Raw genomic sequence first — 22,082 nt, 5'->3', positions numbered from 1 at the left:
TCTTTGTACTTGGGGCTGTTTTTCAAAAAAAGCTATTTTTGAGTTCTTATTTTCAAATATCCATTTTCCAGCCACGCATTGGAAAGACTCCTTTTAGCTGTGAGTTTCTAACGTACATTTGCTCGTCAAAGTATATTTCTACCACTCTTAGCTGAGTAAAGCTGACTTATCCATGAGGAGGAGATCAGGATTCTATTTGGAAAATCATTCTCTTGAGCTATTAAGTTGTATCCAATTTTCAGGGTTCCTCGTGCCTTCATCTTTAGGGTTCAAGGATTCCATTTGCTTCATCCATCAACCATAAGACAGTCTGGCCTGTCATCGGTACTGCAAAGTCCAGTTTCTAATGATAATTTAGGCAACTCCAACTAAGTCAAGCCATTTAAAAATAAATGGATAAAAGCAATTTAAAAACTCTTTGACCAATAAAAACAATCAACTTTGAAAAGCAACTGATAAAACAAAAGGATAGAAATGAAACTTTCAAAATTTACCATTTTATGTTTCTGAATAAAATGGATTTTTATGTCTAGCAGTAAATTCCCCTCACAGACACATACTTTTTCCCTAGTCTTCCCTTGTTTTAATTAGTTAATAATTATTATTAATGCTAGAAATCATTGAAATACCAATGTCCAATGTATGTGTTAAAATAAAAAATTAAAAGATGTCTATCTATTTTTAGCTCTCCACTCTGAATTAATCTAGGCATGATGGAGTAGAATGATTTAATATTCATTATTTCCTGGGTAGCCATTTTTTATAAATGTCTTTGTAACTTCAACATAGCTTTCCTTTAGGGACTCTTACTGCTTCTGTCATAGTACCAAAATTATACTCTTAGAATATGTACATTTAATCTTAAGTTTTAATTTCACATTTTTCAAACTTTCTTATGTATTTTGGTCTCCTCTTCTTAAAAAAAAAAAAAAAGACACTACCAAGAATCAATCTAACACACCACTATCTTCCTTTCATTTAGCAGCAATTTCTCATCCCACAGAATGTCCTCCAATCTCTCCATTGTGTCCTGGTTGTTTATATTATCTGTATTTCTGCCTCACCTATCTTTTTTTCCCAGAAAAGTCATGGAACTTTCCACCATGCTGCACAGCTGCTAAATATGCCTCAGCTCCACATGCCACCTTAACATCTTACAGATAGGCTCTGTGTCCAACTTAACTCAGGTACCTCTGAAACATTACACACATATGAGCAGATAAATATGTGCAAACATTAGTATTTTCCAAATAAAAATGCAAACCATCCTGCCATTATTACACTGATGCAGGTTGAGATTATTAGCTTTAAGAGATCTTTATGATAAATTTTGTAATTAGTGAGTGCCCTTCCTAGTTAGTTTTCTGACATATAGTAGGGCTATTCTTATATTCTTTATAGAACTTATTGCTAAGTTTATAAACAAAATCTACTCATGAACAGTATTTTTAGCTGGTGAAAACTTACTTTTGAAGATTGTGGGGTTTTTTTCCATTTATTTGTGTATGTGTGTCTTTGTGAGTATCTGCTGTATAAAGAGGGGTCCCCATAGAGGATAGAGGAGGACATTGAATCCCCTAGAGCTGACATTAAAAGCTGTTGTGAACCTGCCAGTGTGGGTGCTGAGAAACAAACTCAGGTCCACTGGAAGAACAGTGAGTGCCTTTAACTGCTGAGCCACTTCTCCAGCTCCAAGACTATTTTTTAATGAACTAATTACCTGATTTGGGGAGGATGGCATCTACTCAGTTACAAAGATTAGGTACACATTGAATTGAAGGAAATAGGTCAAGTTTTCCCTTAGCTTATATTGAATATAGTAGAATGAACATTGATTTTTAGAATCAAGCAGACCTACTTTTAAACATTAGTTTTGCTGGCTACTGACTGTGATCTTGGCAGTTTAATCATTCAAGATTCAAGTATCTTTAGGTAATACATACTTTCAGGGTTCATACATGGGGGATATATCTGACACACAGAAGAACTAAGCTTTATGTTAGAATCCCAGAATGATGTGACTGAACTGTGCATCACAAAATAGTCAAAATTTATGTCTAATGCAGTTTACAGTGTGGCTTAAAATACGCTACTATTAAAGAACAGTACTTGAAAGAGAGATAGACAGTCCTTGATAAATGTTAGAAGTTGTTGTTGAAAGCTATTGCTTCGGTGGAGAAAATGCATTAATATTCAGCAAAGTTAACCCAAGCTAATTATCCTATGTATCAACCCTTTCCATCACATACTTCCAAATCCACCCCCACTATACTCTTAATGTCCTTTTTTTCTCCCTCCTAAGGTCTGTCTCAATTATAATGAAACTACTTCATGCAGTTAACTGTTTAATATGTCTCCCCACTAACATGTATGGACCACTTTACATGGTATCTGTCTACTCAATGAAATATTCGATGAACAGATAGATGGATGGATAGATGAGAGTCAGTAGATTAGTGAATGTTAGATTATACATGGGCCTTGTATTGCACCCAGAATGTTAATAAATACTGAAAACATGTTTGGGAAATTGAATTACCAATTACCATCAATATGTTTTTAAAGAAAATAAAAATTTCCTTAGAAATTTACCCCTAGGCTGAAGAGGTGACTCAGCTGTTAAGAGCACTTGTTGCTCTGGCAGAGGACATCAGGTCCTTCACAACCACTGGTAGCTTCAGATCCAGGGGATCTGGTGCCCTCTTCTGGCTTCCTTGGGTACCAGGTACACACTTAGTGTACTTACATACACACAGATACTCATAATGCACAATTCTTTTAATCTTTTTAAAAAGGTATAGTCACAACTATACAGTGTTACTTAATGACTCATTCAAGTTCTATTCCCATCAGTCTTGCCTTTCAAGTCAGAGCCACCAGTCACAAAGGAGGCCCTTTTAGTCACTGTTTAAACAGAAAGTCCACATTATGCTTTTGACTTTGTCATCATTTTCTTGATGCTGCATTCTTAAGAAACAAACACAATTATCACAAAAACAAACATACAGTACTTTAAAACTCAAAAACTGTTTGGTACTACATGTTTCTGCTCCACATCACTGGCCTCAAATTGTTCAAATGGATTGTGCATCTGCATTAAGAAAAAGAACAAAAACTAATATCTTTGGAATTGAGTTGTAAAGTGAAATAATCAGAGCAGGTATTTGACTCATTAAGCATCTTTGAATCTTTGACAGCCTTTTAGTCTTGATATGTGAAAAGGGAACCAACTGCATTTTTAATTTGTCTTCCTCAATCATCTTGAGGGCAAAAAGAAAAATCTTTCTTTCTTTTTGACTGTGAGATCTAATAACCAAAACAAGATGTAGTTAATTAGCCTCTTTCACAGAGCTCCTCAAAGCGATTAGCAATGTGTTAACAGGAAAGCCATGGAGCCGGACAGTGTAAGAATACACAGTCTAGGCTGGTGAATAAAACTCTGATAATACACCCATCTTCATTCTCTTTGTCTGTCCCCACTCCTATTTCCTTATGCTTTGTGTAACTGCCATCTTAGATCTCTAAGTTATCATATCCTTTATTTTTTTCTAAATATAGTTTCATCCACCCATATGTATTCTTAACATGCATATTAATTTATCATGATTGTTTTTACATGGAAAAATTGAATTCATGCTACAGGTTTGGGGGAATGGCATTTTCCCTAATAGCATATATATATATATATATATATATATATATATATATATATATATATCAGTTATGTAATATTCCAATCATGAAACTATTCCACAATTCATTTACTCATGGTTTCGTCAAAGAGCATTTGGGTTCTTCCCAAGTTTTGTGGTTATGGACAGTGTTCTTAACCATATCTCTAGGTGCACTTGTGGAGGAGTTGTTTGAAAATGTTCTTCGTTCTTAACATAAATGTTTATATGAAATATTACCAAAATGTTTTCCAAAGTAACTACATCAGTTTGAATTCTTATTCTCCATGTCTTCTCCAACATTTGGCATTACCACGTTTTTTGACAATTGAAGTTAGTTATTATAAGTCTGTGTGCTCTTTTACTTGTCATGGTGTGTTATTTGTTCATGTGATATTATGGTTTGAATATAAAATGTCTCCTTTTAGTTCTTATGTTAAGGGCCTGGTTGCCAATTGATGGGTGTTGGAAAAGTGATTGGCTCCTGAGGGCTCTGACTAATCAATGGATAATCCCTTGATGAATTCATAATATGACAATATTGCTGTGAGGTGTATCTATGAGGGCGATATTTTACCCTCTTGTATGCCCTTCTGTTTCCTAGCTCTCAAAATAAACTGCTATTTCTTCTCCATGTTAATGGATTGAGAATTCTGAAATAGTAGACTGAAATAAATAACTTCTCCCTCAATTAATCTTCTCTAGAAACACCTTCACAAACATACCCACTGTGTACCTTCTTAATCTTCTAGGCACTTCTCAATCCAATCAAGTTGACAATTAAGATTAACCATGCCATGAAAGTTTTACTGGGAAAAATGGCTAGGAAATCCAAGATCTGATAAAGACTTCAAAGATTGCTTCTAAAAACATCAGGAAGAGAAGGGCAGAAGGTGATAAAATGTTTCACAAACACACCTTGCACATCTTTACTTTTCAGACTCAGACTCATTGCATCTTCTCAGAGATGCAGCTGACCCAAGGGTAATCATCTCTCAGTGTATCTGGAGCCCTTTAAGGGAAATGTAATACAGACTCACCATGCCCTTGTTACCAGATCTTGTGGCTACCTCTCAGAAAAATATGAGGAACTCATGTGAGTTGCATTTTCTTCTAGGATATGGCATTGGTCTCCCTCCCAACTCTCCACTGACCTCTAATATATCTGAGCTCATCAGTCAATACAAGTCTCACGGGTTTATGGATGTGCTACATGACAAGTGGTACAAGGTGGTTCCCTGCGGAAAGAGGAGCTTTGCTGTCACTGAGGTATGGAAAGACTGCTGATAATGCTGATGCTCTCTATAGCTTTCCTTTGAAAACTATAAGGACTTTAGGTTAGTTGTGCCTCCTGATCCACACATACCAGGATACTCCATGGCATGGACATCACCTGGATTCATTTGAAAACTGTCCATACCTACAGGATTGTTCAGTGAGACATGTTTGTTTTCGATTTAAATGTGAATTTATTTCAATGGATAAAAATCAAAATTCTACTTCTGTTCCACAAACTATCCTGAAAAATTTGTAAGTACGGAAGAAATGTCTCTAAATTGTAGCAAGAATGTCTGGGACTAACATGAAAAGTGTTTGCTTTAACCATGACTTGTTGGTTCTGGTGTAGATTTCACAACATCCTTTAAAATCTAACTCAGAACATTGCTAGATCCTCGGTGATGAGTGTTGAGTAATAAGCCCTTTGTTGGTTTGCAATCTAGACATACCTTAATTAATAATTGTCAGATTATAGTATGATAATTTTTCAAAACTGAAAACAACCAGCACCTCTTTTATAGTTAAGGGACTAATGGCAAGAGTGACTATGTGACTGGGCTAAGGCACACAAATAGTCAAAATTTCTTCTTTCTGTTGAAATGCTATGTCTTTGCATAATTAAAAAGAAGTTTGCAAAATAAGGCACAATTCAGATGATTAAAATAGGAGACCAAAAACTGTAACCAGTGCCACAGCCCAAATACTCTACAAAGAAGAGCCAAATAAACAAGTACAAGGCCATCCTGACATTAAAAGAAGAAGAAAACACATCTAAAGCCAATAATTGTTCAAATAGCCTCTATTTGGCGAGAATTCCCAGCAGAGTGCATCTCTGCCTTCCTGTTTGACATCTGCTCTTGAATATCCTGCAGGCATCTCAAGTTTCACTTGTCACAAACCGAAGCCTTAATGCTCCCTCTCCACTCTGCTTCTCCTCCTGGGCTTTGCATCTTGGCGGTGACACTTCTGTGCACCTAGTCATGCATCCCACATATTGGCATGGATGCTCACTACTTCTCATGCCCACCTTTTACATCCATCAACAAGCCACATCCTCTATAAAATAGATCTCAAATAGGCCCGCCTATTGTCAACCCTGGTGTCATCACTCTGACCAAGCTGTCATCCCTTACCTGGCTCACTACAAAAGTCTGCTAACAGATCTGTTTCACACCTGCCTTGCTTCACCTGTCTTCCACATAACAATTCATTCTTCTGTTTGACAGCCATGCTCGCTGGAACAAAATCTGAAATGTTGGCATGCCCTGTGGTACCTGCCCTTGCTCTCTTCTCGACCCTTTCTCATGCCATTTTCTGGTTCATCATAGCTGTACCATGATGTTCATTTTAAAAGGAAGATAAATCCATGGCTTCCCTGACTTGGATTCCCTAAATCTGCCGTTGCCCCTTCCCCCTCAAATGCTCTTCCCCACTGACATTTGCTCAGCTAATGCCTTCATAATACAAAATCCCAGCTAAGGGACTGTTCAATGGTACAGAACCTGCCTCACATGTTCAAGGCCTTTGGTTTGATCCCAGTGCTACAAAAAATAAACAAAAGAGTCAACAAGAGAATAAACTCACAGCTAGCATCTCTCTTTTCAAATCCCAACAGAGACTGACCAATATAAACCATACCTCCCTTTATTATCTCATATCATTTAATAGCATTCAGTCTTAACTATTATTCTCTTAAATAAATATCGTGCTTTAATAATAATAATAATAATCAGAGTATTTCTAGTGCATCTCTTCATTAAACTATAAGAACTCCAGGGGCAAAAACTGCCTTATATTTTCAGTGCCTTCAAATGAAGTAGATACTCAAGAGGTCAAGTAGAGAAAGTAAATAACATACCTGAAAAGAAATAAGGGTCAATAGGCACTCACAGAGACTGTGGCCACATACAGGGTCTGCTGCACAAGTCAAGCCAAATGGGGTCCCTGTGCTGAAAGGGGGGAGCAGACATAAGCTCTCATCCCTAACCAAGAAGCTATCTCCAACTGATACAGCTTGCAAAGAAAAATTATTTCTCTCCAAGTATTTTTCACACTGAGTGCATAAATCACACCTTTAAGGGTAGGCTCCATGCCCAGCAGTAGACGGTCAACATGCACGCGCGCACGCGCACACACACACACACATACACACACACACACACAAATCAATGATATTTTTGTAGATATTTTTGCCTCATATTGCATTGTTTGGGTACTTTTTATCTTACTGGCCTTTTGCTTGTATATCATAGTTTCCAATTTTGTGTTTTTATGGTGTTTGTGTGTATGTGTGTGTGTTGTGCTTTTTATTGTTGTTATTATTATTATCATCATTAATTGCTTTTTGCAATTACCTATCATTGTACCTACCATCTATCTATTCTCTGTCTAAAGAGAGAAAGAAAGATGGCATGGAGTTGGATGGCTTGGAAGGTGGGGAAGATCTAGCAGGAATTATGGAAAGGGAAACTGATCAGAAAATATTGTATGAAAAAGTATTTTCAATTAAAAAAAAAGAAACTGGAGTCTAAGCATGGATGAAGGCAAGAAACTAAATCGGGGTGGATATTGGTAGTGCACTGGGTTGAACAGCATTCCACAAATTCATGTCTACCCAGAACTTAAGGCTTTGACCACATAAAGTCATTGACAGAGTAATTGCCAATAGAGTCGTTGAAAGAGTGATTAAGATGAGGCCATACTGGGCTCACCCCAATGACTGGTATCATTACAAGGAGGCAAAGTGCACAGGCTCACAGGGGAAGAAGTCTATATAATGACAGAGGCAGAGGTCTGGGGATACAGACACAAGCCAATAAGGAGAGAAGCATGTGAAAATTTCTTCCTCAGAGACAACCCCACTGGCACCTGCACTTCAGACTTTTAGGGGGCTTCCTAAACTATGAGAGGATACAAATTCCTGTTGTTTTAAGACATCGAACTTGTGTTCATCTGTACAGTATTCCTGAAGCATTAATATAGGCAGGTAATAAATGTTAAGAGACAGAGAATAGATAGATGGTAGGTACAATGATAGGTAAACAAAGACAAAGGAGATTTAAAAAAAAAAAAAAAAACTCCAACTAGAAGCTGAGGTAGACACTCAAGCCCTCAATGATTAAGTTCAACCATGATCTTCCTGGGAGCCATGATGAAAATAAATACAAGATGGGCTGAAGCCAGACATAAGGGCACATACTTGTAGTCACAGAGCTGGAGACATTAAGGCAAGAGGATTACAAGTTTAGGATCAGTTTGGGGTATATGGCAAGACTTTGCCTGGAGTCAGGAGGTAGAGGAGATGGTAGCACTGGGAAGCTTTATAATCAGAAAAAGAAAGTCTGACTTTAAATTTTTAATATAATTCTTCTTTTCAAAAATGACAGTATCAGAGTTAACAGTGTTTTTGAGATGAAAACCTATTTCTTCTCTGGGTAACTGATGGCATTTTATCTCTGTTGGTGAGTATTAATGTAGCTTTTCCAAAAGGAAGTAAGCCTGGGCTTACTTATCAGTCAGTGAATTTAGCCAAGAAAGAAAGTCAGTTGCTTATGTTGAGCTAAATAACAATAAATTGGAGTTCTCTGTCATGTCTGTTGCCAACTTAAATCAAAATCTCCAAATGATTCAAATTTGACAGGAAGGCATTAGCCATAAGGAGACTCTGAGCCATATTTATCAACCAGAATTACTGAATAAATGTCACATCCTGGCCACATGCGCACATCCAAGCTACCACCATTTCAGAGGGTCATCAGACAAACCAAGCCTCTTGCTACACGTGGCTCTGCAGCCTCAGAACTTGGCCCCACTTGAGCACGGTTTTGAAGACTGAGTCAAATAAATACTCTGCCAAATGTATTCTGCTTTGAACACACCTAGCACAAAACATGATGTATTTGCAACTACGTATTTCTAAGTTTGAATGCCGATTCTCTCAACTGCTCTTGTGTCTGAGTGTCTCCATCTCAGAAAAGGTGTGATAAAACATGCCATTTTTTTCCTAAGAATAAAAGGTCATTTGTGGAACCATCTAGCAAAAAACCTGGTACAGTAAGTGGTAAATAACAGAAATACTATTTCTTCTCCCTCTAGTCAGAGGAAACATCTGATTATTCATAGAAAAACATTCAAAGAGACCCACAATTAAATTTCTTCATGGTTTGTTGCTAAAAATTTCATCTGCTTGTGTGCAAACTAATCATTGGTGAGATAATGTGATCACCATAATGGATTAGGCCAATAAGAACTCTGGGACCAAGAATGATGCAACCTACCTTACAGCACATAGAGAAGGATGAAGACCTTGAAATAGGGGAGGCAGCAGAATGCATGTACAACAGAGGCCAACAGCCCCCTCTACACACACCCTAGAGACTCTGGGGAGTTACCATTATGAAATATTTGGATCTTTCAATCTGTAAAGGCTCTGCCAAAGTGACCCCAGCTTCTCTCAACATCCTCCTGAAATAAGAATGTCTAGTATTCTGTATTGTGTAAGTAGTTTACAGCATCATCAATAGAGGCATCCTAGATTTGAACCCCAAGTTCTACCAGCTGTGAAATATAGGGCATTATCCTTGACCACTCTGAGCCTCCTCTTCTGTAAACTGACTAAAAGTAACACATACTTCATAGATTATAGTAAAAGCAAGTCAACTGGGGCCTCTAAAATACTAAGCAGGGCTTAGAAAGAGGGCTGGGGGTTAAGAGCACTTGCTGCTTTCCCAGAGGACCTGGATTCAGTTCTCCGCACTCACATGGTGTCTTATAACCATCCAACTCCAATTCCAGGGAATCTGATGCTCTCTTCTGACCTCCAAAGGCACCAGACATGCATATAGTACACAAACATGCATGCAGACCAAACATTCATATACATAAAATAAATAAATCTAAAAAGAAAATGAAAATACTGAGAGTATATCCAGACATAATAATAAAGATTATGAGTTTTTATCATAAGTGTTCCAGGGGTATATAGATTTATCAACATTTTCGAAGTAATAGTATGTAAAAAGACAGACTTCAGAAAATAAGCATAAATATAAGGTATACATAAATAGATGCAAAATACACCAACTCTTCTTAAACAAAAGTATTTTGATTTTTTTCTACACATATTTGTTTACTTTGTTATGTGCATGTATGTGTGTGCATGAGTTTGCATGCATGTACACCCATCATGCATGGCAGGGTGTGTGTAGAGATCAAAAAATAACTTGCTAGAGTCTGTTCTATTGTTCCACCATATGAGTTCCAGTGATAGAACACAGGTTGTCAGGCTTGACAACAGTACTTTTTACCTACTGAGTCATCTCAACAGCTCTTAATGAAGACTTTTTACAAGCCAGATTGGGGAAGAGGCTTTCAGAAACCTTTGCTGTAGTCAGCTGGAAGTGTTGGAGTAGAGGCCATTCTCAGATCAAGTTTGTTAAAACAGTCTGGGCTCATTTCTGAGGTGGTTGAATTTGGAAGATTTGGAAGATTCCTTCTCAGAAGTAGAAATGGAAAGAATGGGAGAAAGATGTACCCTTAACTGGGCCTTCAGACACAGAAGGAAAAGATAATTCTGCTAACATCTGTATTTAAAGAGAGAAGGCAATGTCAGTGAACATGCATAGCACTATCACTCCTTCTAACCCACTGGTTCTCAACCTTCCTAATGCTATGGCCCTTTAATACACTTCCTCAAGTTGTGGTGACCCCCAACCATAAAATAATTTTCATTGATACTTCATGACTGTAATTTTTCTACTGTTATGAATTGTAATAGAGTTATCTGATATGCAGATATCTGATAATGCAACCCCTATAAAAGGATCGTTGACCTCCAAAGTGGCATGGCCCACAGGTTGAGAACTACTGTTCTAAGAGATAATGGTCTACACTATGAAATACCCTCGTTTATGCAATCACAAACAATTCTATAAGATGTTCATGATATGCATTTAAACAGTGATGCATTCCACTCCTGGGTACAGACTGACATATTTGTCTTGAAGGACCTAAAACAGGACCTTACAATCACCTTTGCACAACCTACAGAGTAACCAAATGCAACCAGTCCTGTGTTCATCAGCTGCACTAGATCTCTTCCGTAAAGGCTCCCTGTTTTCTTTGTTCACTACACCTATACACAGTTCTCCACCTCTTGTGTTTGCTGTTCTGTTCTCATTTGCAATGTTTTCCCAGAAAAAAAAAATCTGTAGAAGAGAAGTGGCTATTAACACTTCTCTTAACCACTCTTCTCGTCGAATGTCCTGCACTGCAACAGTGTTTACACAGAGAAACAAGAGTCTTAGGAAAGTCATTTTGTCCAGATGACTCGACTTCGTCTCTCTGTGGTTCTTGTGAGTCATAAATGGAAGGGCACTTTAATGAACCTCTCCCTTCCCTGTCTTCCTCCACCATCCCAGGAGAGGGGCACAGGACACAACATCACAGAAGCAGCTGTGCTTCTGACTGCACCTTTCCACAGGTGCTCTTGACCTTGGAGGAAAACATTCCTCAGTTTGTTTCTGACCTCACACTCTATTGTTCCAAGTATAGTCCCAGTCAATGTCTGTTCCCACAAAGTAATTAAACACCTTCTTTCAACCTGAAAAAATGTCTGAGTTAGGACAATGATTTATGTGGTCACCTGGTAGGAAATCATGAAGGATGCTTTTGGTGCTCCGTTTCTGGCAAGTGGATATTCACACTTGGCCGAAAGTGGGAACCTTGATCTTATTCACCTCCCGTCTCTTCACAAACCCAAAGCTGTTGATCTCCAGTTTCTCTGGAAGATAAATTCATTTTTTAAAAAATCAAGGTTTTATCTGTTCCCTAGAGTTGCCCAGGATGTTGCAAGTCTGACTCTGCAGATCAGACTCGGACAACTTTCAGAGAGGAATTTTAAATTGACCTCAGATGTGTCCCCACAGTGGACCCATTGCCGATCAGTTCTGCTGGGGAAAACATATGGCAGAGTACAAATTCCCTTCATCTTCCTTTGACTCAGCAGAAAAATACAATTTTTTTTAAGTCCCAGAGTGAATTTGGGAACTCCAGGGCAACAGAAATATGAAACGTGTTTTTACAAACCAGGGAAGGAAGGCAGGCAGCAGATAACAGTTTAACAAGCTCCCCAAATTCAGCAAGGCATTATTCAGAGAGCTGATGAGGCCTCTCTTTGCCAGTCTCCTTTAAACAATGTTTTGAATAATTGCACCTTTTAACTAAAAGAGGCTGAAAGGACAAGGAAATAGTGGTCTTAGCAGAGAGCAGAAAGCATCCTCAGAGACAGAGGAGAGTTTTAAGGTGAAAACTGTTTGAGACCATATTGTTTAAAGAAGTCAGTGCAACTCCAAGACTGGGTAAAGAGACGCCACCATTACCATTCCCAGGTTATGGGGAATAAATGGGGAGAGCCATTCTCAGAACTAAGGATCAGGTTTTCTAAGAAATTGCTCATTTGGTTGGTGGCATTTGATATAAATTTGGTGGAGAGCTTGCCAACATGCCCAAGTCCCAAGGTTAATGACCAGTACCACAAAGAAGGAGAAGGGGGAGGAGACAGTCATTCTGTTAGGGGCTTAGCCATCCCCTAGCCCCATTGTAAGAGAGCTGGGGAACAAATGTCCTTTCTCTGTCTCCCCCACTCTCAGATCTTATTCCTCTGTCTTGGGGTAAGGAGCCTGTCTATGTGGTCCCTTGAAGTCAATTCCCAGGACACAAAGAGGATGAATAAAGATGTAAATAAATTTGGAAGAGAAAGGGCCATCTAGCACTTCCCTTTGTGGCAGAAATGAAAGGGGTGGGGCCAGTGAAGCATCCCTGGCCTGGCCCTCTGAGCTCTGCTGCACAGCCTTCAGAAGGTCCAGCCTTCAGGGTAAGAGATGCAACCATCCTTAGTCAGGAAGGAGAGAGAAGGACAAGCTGAGTTCACTGGAGATACCTGGTTCTACTGTCATGGCAAGGATGCAGCTGTAAATGCCTGGGAAGTCCGCTTGACCTACCCAGAGCTTCAGGCTGATGTTTATCTGGTTGCTACACGGGCTTCTGGACTGAATATAAGGGTTGCTACTGAGGACTAAAGGAAAGAGAAAATAGCAAGCAAAGGGCTCAGTGTTGTAGAGAAAGTTCTACCCTGGGATTGGGGAAAATAAGTGCATTTAAAAACATCACAAAAGTAAGTTATTAAACTTCTCAGTATATCTTTTTCAATTCATTTATTTTTCTTTTAGTATTTAAATTGTTTTCATACGATGCATTTTGATCATGTTTTCCCTGCCCCCAGTTCCTCCCAGCTCCTTCCCACTACCTACCCCTCCGACTTCCTGTTATGAAGCTAAGTATTCACCTGGACTTTCTGCCCATTCCTGAACTTACCCCCGTCTTTCAGGTCACCTCTTCCTGACCTCTAGCCCTAACTAGCTTTTCACCTTTCATCGCCTACCCTTTTCTTGGCCTTCCCAAGCATGAACACTGTTCCCTACCGGGTGGGTCTTCAAAGCAGGATGAAGGGAGAGTCTGTCAAGCTCACTGTGAGGCAATTTTTAAAGCTGAAGTTTAAATGGCTTGTTATTTAGGAGCACTGTATGGGTAGATACAGAAGTAAAAATAACCATGGTAGTGAAATAGCCACATCAGAAAAGGCGCATTAAGATGTCACAAACACAAATTATCCACCTCTCTGAGTTGCTTCCCTTTGAAAATGGAGGTGTCATTTTGTGGTTTTGGCTTGGAACAAAGAGATAGTATACATGAGCTTCTTAACACGTGGGTGCTGAATATGGGCAGCACTTTTCAGATTTTTCTGGATTCTGCTATGAGGCAATTACATGACCTCTGCAGATCACTTAAGTTCTCTAAACAGGTTTCCTTGTCTTAAATCAAAGGTCTATGTAGCATGGCCAGCAAGGAAAGCAGTGGTTTCCAAGGAGAATTGTTAGAGGAATCCTGGCCTACCCAGCTGAAGATTGGGGAACCTGGAACACAGAGAGGATGTCTGGCCTCCAGTCTGCCCTTCCCATTCATGAGCCAGACTGACTCCCCAAAGTCACCAAACTATGTATCTGTCTGTGCTAATAACTGCTCAAATATTAGTGTTTGTTCACTAAGAAAAACCAAACAAAGGTCAAGCTTTCCCACAGTAGATCCATTTTCCTTCTGTCAGTTTTTAGAGAGAGAAAAGAGAAGGGTTACTCAATGCTATGGTTTGAGTGCCAAGTATCGCCATGGACTCTTAGGTTTGAACACTGAGTCTCCAGCTGGTGGGACTATTTTGGAAAGTTGTAAAACCTTGAAGAGGTAGAGTCTTTCTGGAAGAAGCAAGCGACTAGGAATAGGCCTTGAGGTTTTTGTGCTCTGGCCCCACTTTCCATCCGCCTCTGCTTCCTGACTACAGATGCAATGGGAACAGCTGCCTCTGTCCCCAGCCGCCATGCCTTCTCCACCATCATGGACTTCATCTCTCCAACTGTGAGGCCAAACAAACCCTTTCTCCACTAAGCAGCTTCTCGTCCGGCACTTGATCTCAGCAGTGAATAAGGAACCAATACAACCAACCATACAGTGAAAGTCACATCGAGAAGTTTCCATGCCAGCTTCCCAGCAGTCAGTCTTTAATATCTTAACAGCTCAAAAGCAGTGGTTAAGACAGTGGCAGTGGGTGGACTTTAGTGCAGCATTTTCTGCTCTTTCAATTTAAAATATCTGTCTGGTATTCAACCTCCTGAAAGTTACAGTGAGGCAGAGAGTTAAGGACTGCAGATGGCTTTAAACTGAAAACTCATATATGTAGGGAACCACTCTGACAGCTGAATATGTCCCTTGGAATAGCCTAAGTAATTAAGTGTAATATTTAAGCCAAGCATAAGGTTGGGGGAAACCTATCCAGGTAGCACATTCTGGAATCCTGAAGCACAAAGCTGTACTTGTGTTCTTCCATATAATGTGAAGTTGAATAGGGCATGAAGAAGCAATCTGAGAAATGCCTCACCTCCATCTAGCTGACTTCTGGAACAAACTCAGACTTTCACTCACACATCTGCTAGTCCATCTTTTCATCAGCACACACATGTTGAACCCATATGTACCAAGCTTTGTCGATGCAGACAGTATAGAAATGAATACAGAGCTCACAGGCAGAGGGAGATACTCATGAACAAATTCCTACATGTCCTCAGGGACAGAGGGAGGCAGGTGGAAACAGTAACAAAAACAAGGTTAGGACTCACAGATCAAGAAAGAATCAAAGCTGGTGCCTCAAAGGAGGTGATAACTATGGGGATTTAAAAAAAAAAACTACCCAGGCAAGGTGGAAGTGAGACATTAGAGGTATGAAATAAAGTACTGCAAAGTATACCTGCTCCCTGAAAACATCACCCAATTATGCATGCCTTGGGGATTCTAAAATTGCAGGAGCATTCTTTCTCCCATCCACATGGTAGCTAAACACAGCTAAATTCACAAACAAATTATAGGCCTTTACCTTTTCCTATATTCTTCTTTGTGGAGTCCTTATTACCTCCTCAAGGCAGGAACATTGTTCTAGGCTTCATATAGAGCACTGTCTAGTATAACAAAGAACTTAGCTCTAAAAGAGACATCAGGGTGGACTCTCAGCTCACCAATGTGTGCTTATGTAAGCCAGACAGCTTCTAAAATTTCAGAACTAGAAGCCATCAAGATTGCTTAGTGGGTTACAGCACTTGCTGCTGTACGAACTGAGGGTTTCGGCACCAGATGTGTAAACTGAGGACATGACTACTCCAAGGTATGTTGAGGGGAGGGGAAGGTGTTTATCATAGAATTTCGGGAAAGTATAGCCAGAGCCATCTGAAAGAATCCAGAGCAGAGAGAGAAAATAGGAAACTGAACATAGCTAACAGGCTAAACCGGGCCATGAGGAGGGAAGGAGGGAGAGAGAGAGAGAGAGAGAGAGAGAGAGAGAGAGAGAGAGAGAGAGAGAGAGAGAGAGAGAGAGAGCGCCAAGAGAGAGGGGGGCAAGAAAAGGGGGCCCAAGAGAGGAAGATAAAACAGAGTACATGGCTGAAATGGCAGGGTTATATGGAAATGAGAAACTGGGGGAGGGAAGGAAGCCCATGAGCTGGAGAAGTTTAGGGTAGGGAGTGAGAAGAGCTGAGAAGAGCCACAGGTAGATGTGATACTGAGCAAGCCTGGAGGTCAGCATGCACTTTGTTATGCAAACTGGAATCACAGAAAGCCACTTTCCCCTAGTTCCTTTTAGATCTGACAGCAGCCAAGCCTAATGAACTGAGTTCCATCCCTGGACCACATGAGTTGTCCTGTGACCTCCACATGTATGCTTTGGTATGAGTGCACTTCACATGCACAGCCACAGATAAATAAATAAATAAATAAATAAATAAATAAATAAATAAATAAATAAATAAATAAATAAATAATAGATTCAATAAAAGATTAAAACTTCAGATCTTTCCCTTCAAAGCCAAGGATATAATAATTGGGCCTGCCTCAAAGTGTGACGTTCATTTAATGGAACTGTTAGTGGACAGGTCTGATCTAACCATGTTCTTTCTCTTTCCCTGAGTAAGATCTATGTCCAAGGCAAGCATGCTGGAACAGGCCCATAATGCCAGCAATCAGGAACTGAGTCAGAGGTACCATGGGGTTGAAGCCAGTCTAGGCTACACAGAAAGAGCCTATCTACAAGTAAAAAAATTAAAAATGAAAAAGTAAAGTAACAACAAATACTAAAACTGAAAATAAAAACCACCAAACTATATGCAAAGAAGAAAACAGCTTGGTAAATAACAAACCACTTCCCATAAGACATTGCATTTGTCTTATCCTAACTCCTGGAATCATTTGTACCCACCTCCAAAAACAGAGATGCATCGGTGACCAGCATCGTACAGTTCCGGGCTGACTAGCCTTTCCTTCCATGTGGAACTGAGGACTTTTGGATGGCAGGGAGAGAAATCCCTGATTCCGAATGTTCTGCCTGGCCCTGTGCTGATGGAACCAGCTTTTAGAGTATGGTGGTGGTGTTTGTTTTCCTTTCTGCCAACTCCGCATCTAGATTTCTATGGGCAAACATGAAGGGTTATACAAGCCATTAGGTAGCACTTAAAACATTTAGGGAAAACAGCAACTACAGCTATTGTCTACACTGCTCTGGGTGCAGGCCCTCAGCCCACAATTCGTGCTTTGCTTCCCCCTCAACCCACATCAGCAGAAAATCAAGCCTGCTTGTCTGTTGCTTTCTGGTTTGTGTAGTTTGAATTCTGCTACAAGGAAAGGCAATCCAGCAAGCACCCCCTTCACCCGTAGTAATGAGCAAATAAACAGATCTTGTGGGATAAGGGTCTCCTCTTTTGCATTCCAGAGAGGCTCAGGCATAAATTACATCCAAGACCACATACTGTTAGTAGTTCCTGCTTTTCTCCTAAATTCCTCGAACTAATGAATATTTATGTAACGTCATTTACTATGCAACTAGAAGGCCTGAGCAGTGCTCAAGCTGATTAGAGCTGTTGTGAGAGACAGGTTTCTTTCCGTTTTCTCAGATTTTCATGCACTGCAGCCTATGGGGCATCTCATGAATTAGGACTCCTTCCTCATCTACTTTCTGCACAGTTCTACCTCCAGGCTCTGGAGATTCCAGCTTAAGGAAAACAAGGAATGGAAATGGGGAGTGAGCGCCATCTAGTGGCTCTAAAGTGAGGTGCTGCAAAATAGAAAAACCACATTTGCCTATCAAAGATGCATAAATTGCATGGACTAGTGAGAGAATCGGTCAGCCTGTTAGAATCTAAGGACACTTCTTTCCCACGTGAGCAGTTGGAGTAGGTGGAATCTGTGGGACATATTAGACAAGGAAACAGCATCTTGGGAATCCCCGGAGCCCTTAAAAGAATGTTTGCTTGCAACATCTAAGCATACTATCAGTCAAGGAGGCCAGGCATTCCCATTTAGAGCATCATCATTGCTTCCTACCTCTGTCCTTCCAGAAAACTGGACTTCTGGCCTAGTGCTGTAAAGCGTACTGTTTTCTTCAAGGGGATGTTGCCTTCCTGATGGCTTAACTACAGTACATCAGAATGTGATCCGGTTTGTACATAGGATGCAAATAGGTGTGTTAAAGTGTCTTGATATTTAGTCACACTATAGTAAGATGGGCGCCAAACACAACGTGACTAGTGTCCTTATGAGAAGGCAACTACCATATGAAACAGGCTCACGGGAAGAGTGGCATGTGGTGAAGGTGAGATGGGGTTTAAGCAGATGCAAGTCGAACTAGTTAGCTTTCCATTACTGTAAAAACATACCTGAGACGGTCATCTTGTTAAAGGGAAAACTTCACTTGAACTTACAGTTTGGGAGTTTCTAGTCCATCACAGGTTAGCCCTGTTGCTTTGGGGTCTGTGGTAAGGTGGCACATTGTGATGGAGAACATGTCTGTTTGCTTCATGCTGGGATACAAGTAGGACAGGGACTGGGATCTCTCTATCCCCTGTAAGAGCGAGACTGGCAGCAATAGTGGAGAGGGTTCATGAACTGGTCATCTCCTGTAATCAGATTGGTGACTACCCTAATTGTCTGTCATTAGAGAGCCTTCATCCCGTAACTGATGGAAATAAATGCAGAGACCCACAGCCAAGCACTGAGCCAAGCTCCCAGAATCCTGTTAAAGAGGGGGAGGAAAGATTGTACAAGGCGGGGGGTGGGGGGCAGTCAAGATCATCACAAGGGAACCCACAGAAACAACTTACCTGAGCTCATAGGAGCTGACAGACTCTGGACCAACAGCTAGGAAGTCTACATGGGACTGACCTAGGCCCTCTACACATGTGTGACAGTTGTATAGCTTGGTCTATTTGTGGGACTCTTAGCAGTGGGATCAGAGCCTGTCCCTAATGCTTGAACTGGCTTTTGGGAACCTATTCCTCATACTGGTTCACCTAGCCCAGACTTAATACAAAGCGGGGAGCTTAGTCCTACCTCAACTTGATATGCCATGCTTTGTTGACACCCATGGGAGGCCTGATCCTTTCTGAACAGAAACAGAGGAGGGGGGCGCAGAGGGGACACAGTCGGGGGGAGAGAACAGGAGGAGTGGAGGGAGGGGGAACTGCAGTCAAGATGTAAAACAAATAAAAATTTTAATTAATAAAAAAACTTCATCAAAAAAAAAGAGCAAGACTGGGATCTCACTAATCCCTTTAAGAGTAAAGCCTTCAATGAACAGAAGGTCTTCCACTGGGCCCTACTTCTGGAAGTTTCTACTGTGTCTCAGTAGTGGGACCTCTGGAGTACAGTTAAGATCTCCCTGAAAACCAATACTGGAACCAAGAAATGCCAAGCCACCAGGAGCAAGGGGAAGGCAGAGAAGAATAGCCCTGTGGGTTTCCAAGGGAGCATGATCCTTCCAGCTTCTTTATTTGGGACTCCAGGCTCCAGCACTGAAGGGTACCCCACCTGAAGGTACCTGGATGTTAGGGCATCTACACCTGTGACACTTGTCTACCTTGTGTCTAGAAAGATTGAATATTTCTTGCAGAAATAAAAGCCTCTGTTTACTGCGAGAAAAAGAAGAGTTCACTCCTTTGATGGTATCTTTCACTTCATATCTTCTCTTTCAACTTGTCACAACTCTCTTGTGCTTTAATTCACTTAGGAGTCTATAATCTTCCAGAGCAGGGACAGACTTTGAATGTCCTCAGTGCTTTCTATATTGAAACATGATTGGCATGCCCATAAGAAATAACTGAATAAGCACTGCCTTTCTTCAGTGTCTGGAGCATGGTCAAGCCTCGTGCACTTCTCCGAACAGGATTGCTGTCCCTTGACTTCCCTGCTCTAGCCACACAGGTCTTCTTGAGGTGCCTGCCTCCTCCTCCTTTGGTCTCCTTGCTCCAGCCCTTTTGCAAGTGGGCTTCTTCCGTTTGGAATGCCCGCTTCTTCCAGAACTATCTAGTTAACCTCTTCTCCTCCTGAGATTCAGCTCTAGCATCACTTCCTCATGAACTCTTTGGGTACCAGGTATCTCTCACCTGTAATACATAGCACAGAGGCTCCATTATATCTCAGAATGTGATGATTTTCTTAATACCCATCTTCCCCACCTGCTTTAGGCAATTGTTACATTCCTCTCACCCAATAGCTGCTCAATAAATATTTGCATCCATAGAAATACATATATATTCAACTAGTCATTGGTTTTACAAACCTATTAGAATATTCAGGTCTACAGTAGGCAAAAATTATTACTTCTGCCAATTCTGTGCTAGGCATTGATCTTGGTCCTTGTGTCCTATAGTTAGTCTTTGGAATGAGTCTATGAGTTAGCAGTCATCTCATTTTCCAAAGGAACAGTGGCTTGGATAATTAATTCTGCTGGAGGTCATTGAATTGTTAAATAGCAAAACTTTAACTTAATACTACACATGTCAAAACTCATATTTAAAACTATCTCAGAATGACAAAGGAGAGGCAAATACATTATGATCTGTAATCATTTTGAATGTACATGATAAACATAAGACTGACTAAATGATGTTATACCTTTAAATCCATGCTCATTAAACTAGATTTCTCAGTGGCATCTTCACCACAGTAAGTCCATTATCGGGCACAAAGGCCAGCCATGTGGGATATGTTCAGTATAATCTGTTGAATGTATTTAAATTTAAAGCAACATTCCTGACATTCAAATAAAATAAAAAGTCAGAGCAAGCAAATTAATAAATAAATAGGAAAGAGGGGTGGAGAGATGACTTGGTGGTTAGGAGCACTGGCTGCTCTTCCAGAGGACACAGGTCCCGTTCCAACACCCACACTGTAATAGAAAGAGACAGAGACAGAGAGAGAGGGGAAGGAAAGAGGAGGGGGAAAGGGAAAGAGGGAAGGAGGGAGGTAGAAAGGGGGAAGGAGGGAGGGAAGGAAGCAGGCAGGAAGGAGAAAACAATTTAAATTGAAAAAAAAAAGAAACAGGAAAGAGACAGAGTAGACAAATATGTCACCTACCCATGGTGTGCTACAGCCATTTTAGATGTGTTTTAAATACTTTCACTTGGGATGGTATCTTGTGTATACCAATGTACCTACAATAACACTATGGCGTCATTGTTTCCTTCCTCTTTTGCTTATGAGAACCTGATACTCAGAAACAGTGTGAGCTCAGGGCCTAAGCTACACCTTAAGCTGCAGTTCCTCATACTACATCGTGGCTCACATCAATATAGTTATGTTAAGCGTGACTGGAAGAAACACCACAGAAGCCCTTCCAGGAGAGCCTCAGCACTCCCTGCAAAGCTTCTAGGAAGCTGCTAGCCTGTGTCACCTTGCTCAGAGACCTGTTCTCCTGACTGACGAAGAGAAGGGAGTGGAAGACAAACCACATGTCTCCTCACTTCCGATTTTGGTGTCAGTTATTTGCGCATGCAACTGTCTCGTGGCTCTTAATCTGAAAGTCACTGAGGAAAAAATAAAACTGGGGGGAAATGCTTTGTTAAAACAGGAGTACAACCGGGCTTCTGGTTTCTTCCAAATCAATCAATCAACCCTTTGAATTTACTACAGTCCACATACTCTGCAGTGATACACAGAAAAAGTAACAAATGGTACTTTCCATGGAAATGACTAAGAATAATGAATGGCTAGAGAAAATGGAAACAATGGCTGGAATCCCATTATGATGCCAAACGACACAGTTTATGAAATGTAGAACAACAGGAAACTCAACCTCATATTGGCTGACTACTCCAGCTTTCAAGGCGGTGTTGAATTCTCTACAATGCAGAGACCGTAAAGAATCTTTCTGTATGTTGGAAGCATTTAAATGAAGTGGCACCATCTCCTCAATAGTGTCTGTCCAATCATTAACTCATTTATTCTTGTGACGACTTTTCTCCTCATGAAAAATTTCTCTGTATACTCCCTAACCTGCCCATCACAATCATCACATGAGTAGGTACATTGATGTGTCTGAGTGTTCAGGTGGGTGGGTAGGTGTGTGTGTGTAAGGTCGGAGGCCAGAAGTCAACCTTGGGTATCATTCCTCAGGCCTCATTGCTTTTCTGACACAGCATCTATTACTGACCTGGAGCTCACCTAGAAGGTTAGGATGGCTTCCAAGCAAGTCCCAGGAATACTCTTGTC

General features: G+C 40.5%; 1 protein-coding gene across 1 annotated transcript in view; it reads left to right on the top strand.

Moving 5' to 3' along the window:
* The window catches only part of Grin3a (glutamate ionotropic receptor NMDA type subunit 3A), a 188,851-nt gene that overhangs the window by 144,969 nt on the left and 21,800 nt on the right, over positions 1-22,082 (top strand). Inside the window, exon 6 of the mRNA XM_042271173.2 lies at positions 4,789-4,940. Within this exon, the coding sequence (XP_042127107.1) occupies positions 4,789-4,940 (152 nt within the window). The remainder of the gene's footprint in view (positions 1-4,788; positions 4,941-22,082) is intronic.

Source organism: Peromyscus maniculatus, chromosome 2, assembly GCF_049852395.1.
Source record: "Peromyscus maniculatus bairdii isolate BWxNUB_F1_BW_parent chromosome 2, HU_Pman_BW_mat_3.1, whole genome shotgun sequence".
NCBI lineage: Eukaryota > Metazoa > Chordata > Mammalia > Rodentia > Cricetidae > Peromyscus > Peromyscus maniculatus.
This window is presented reverse-complemented; position numbering and strand designations above follow the sequence as displayed.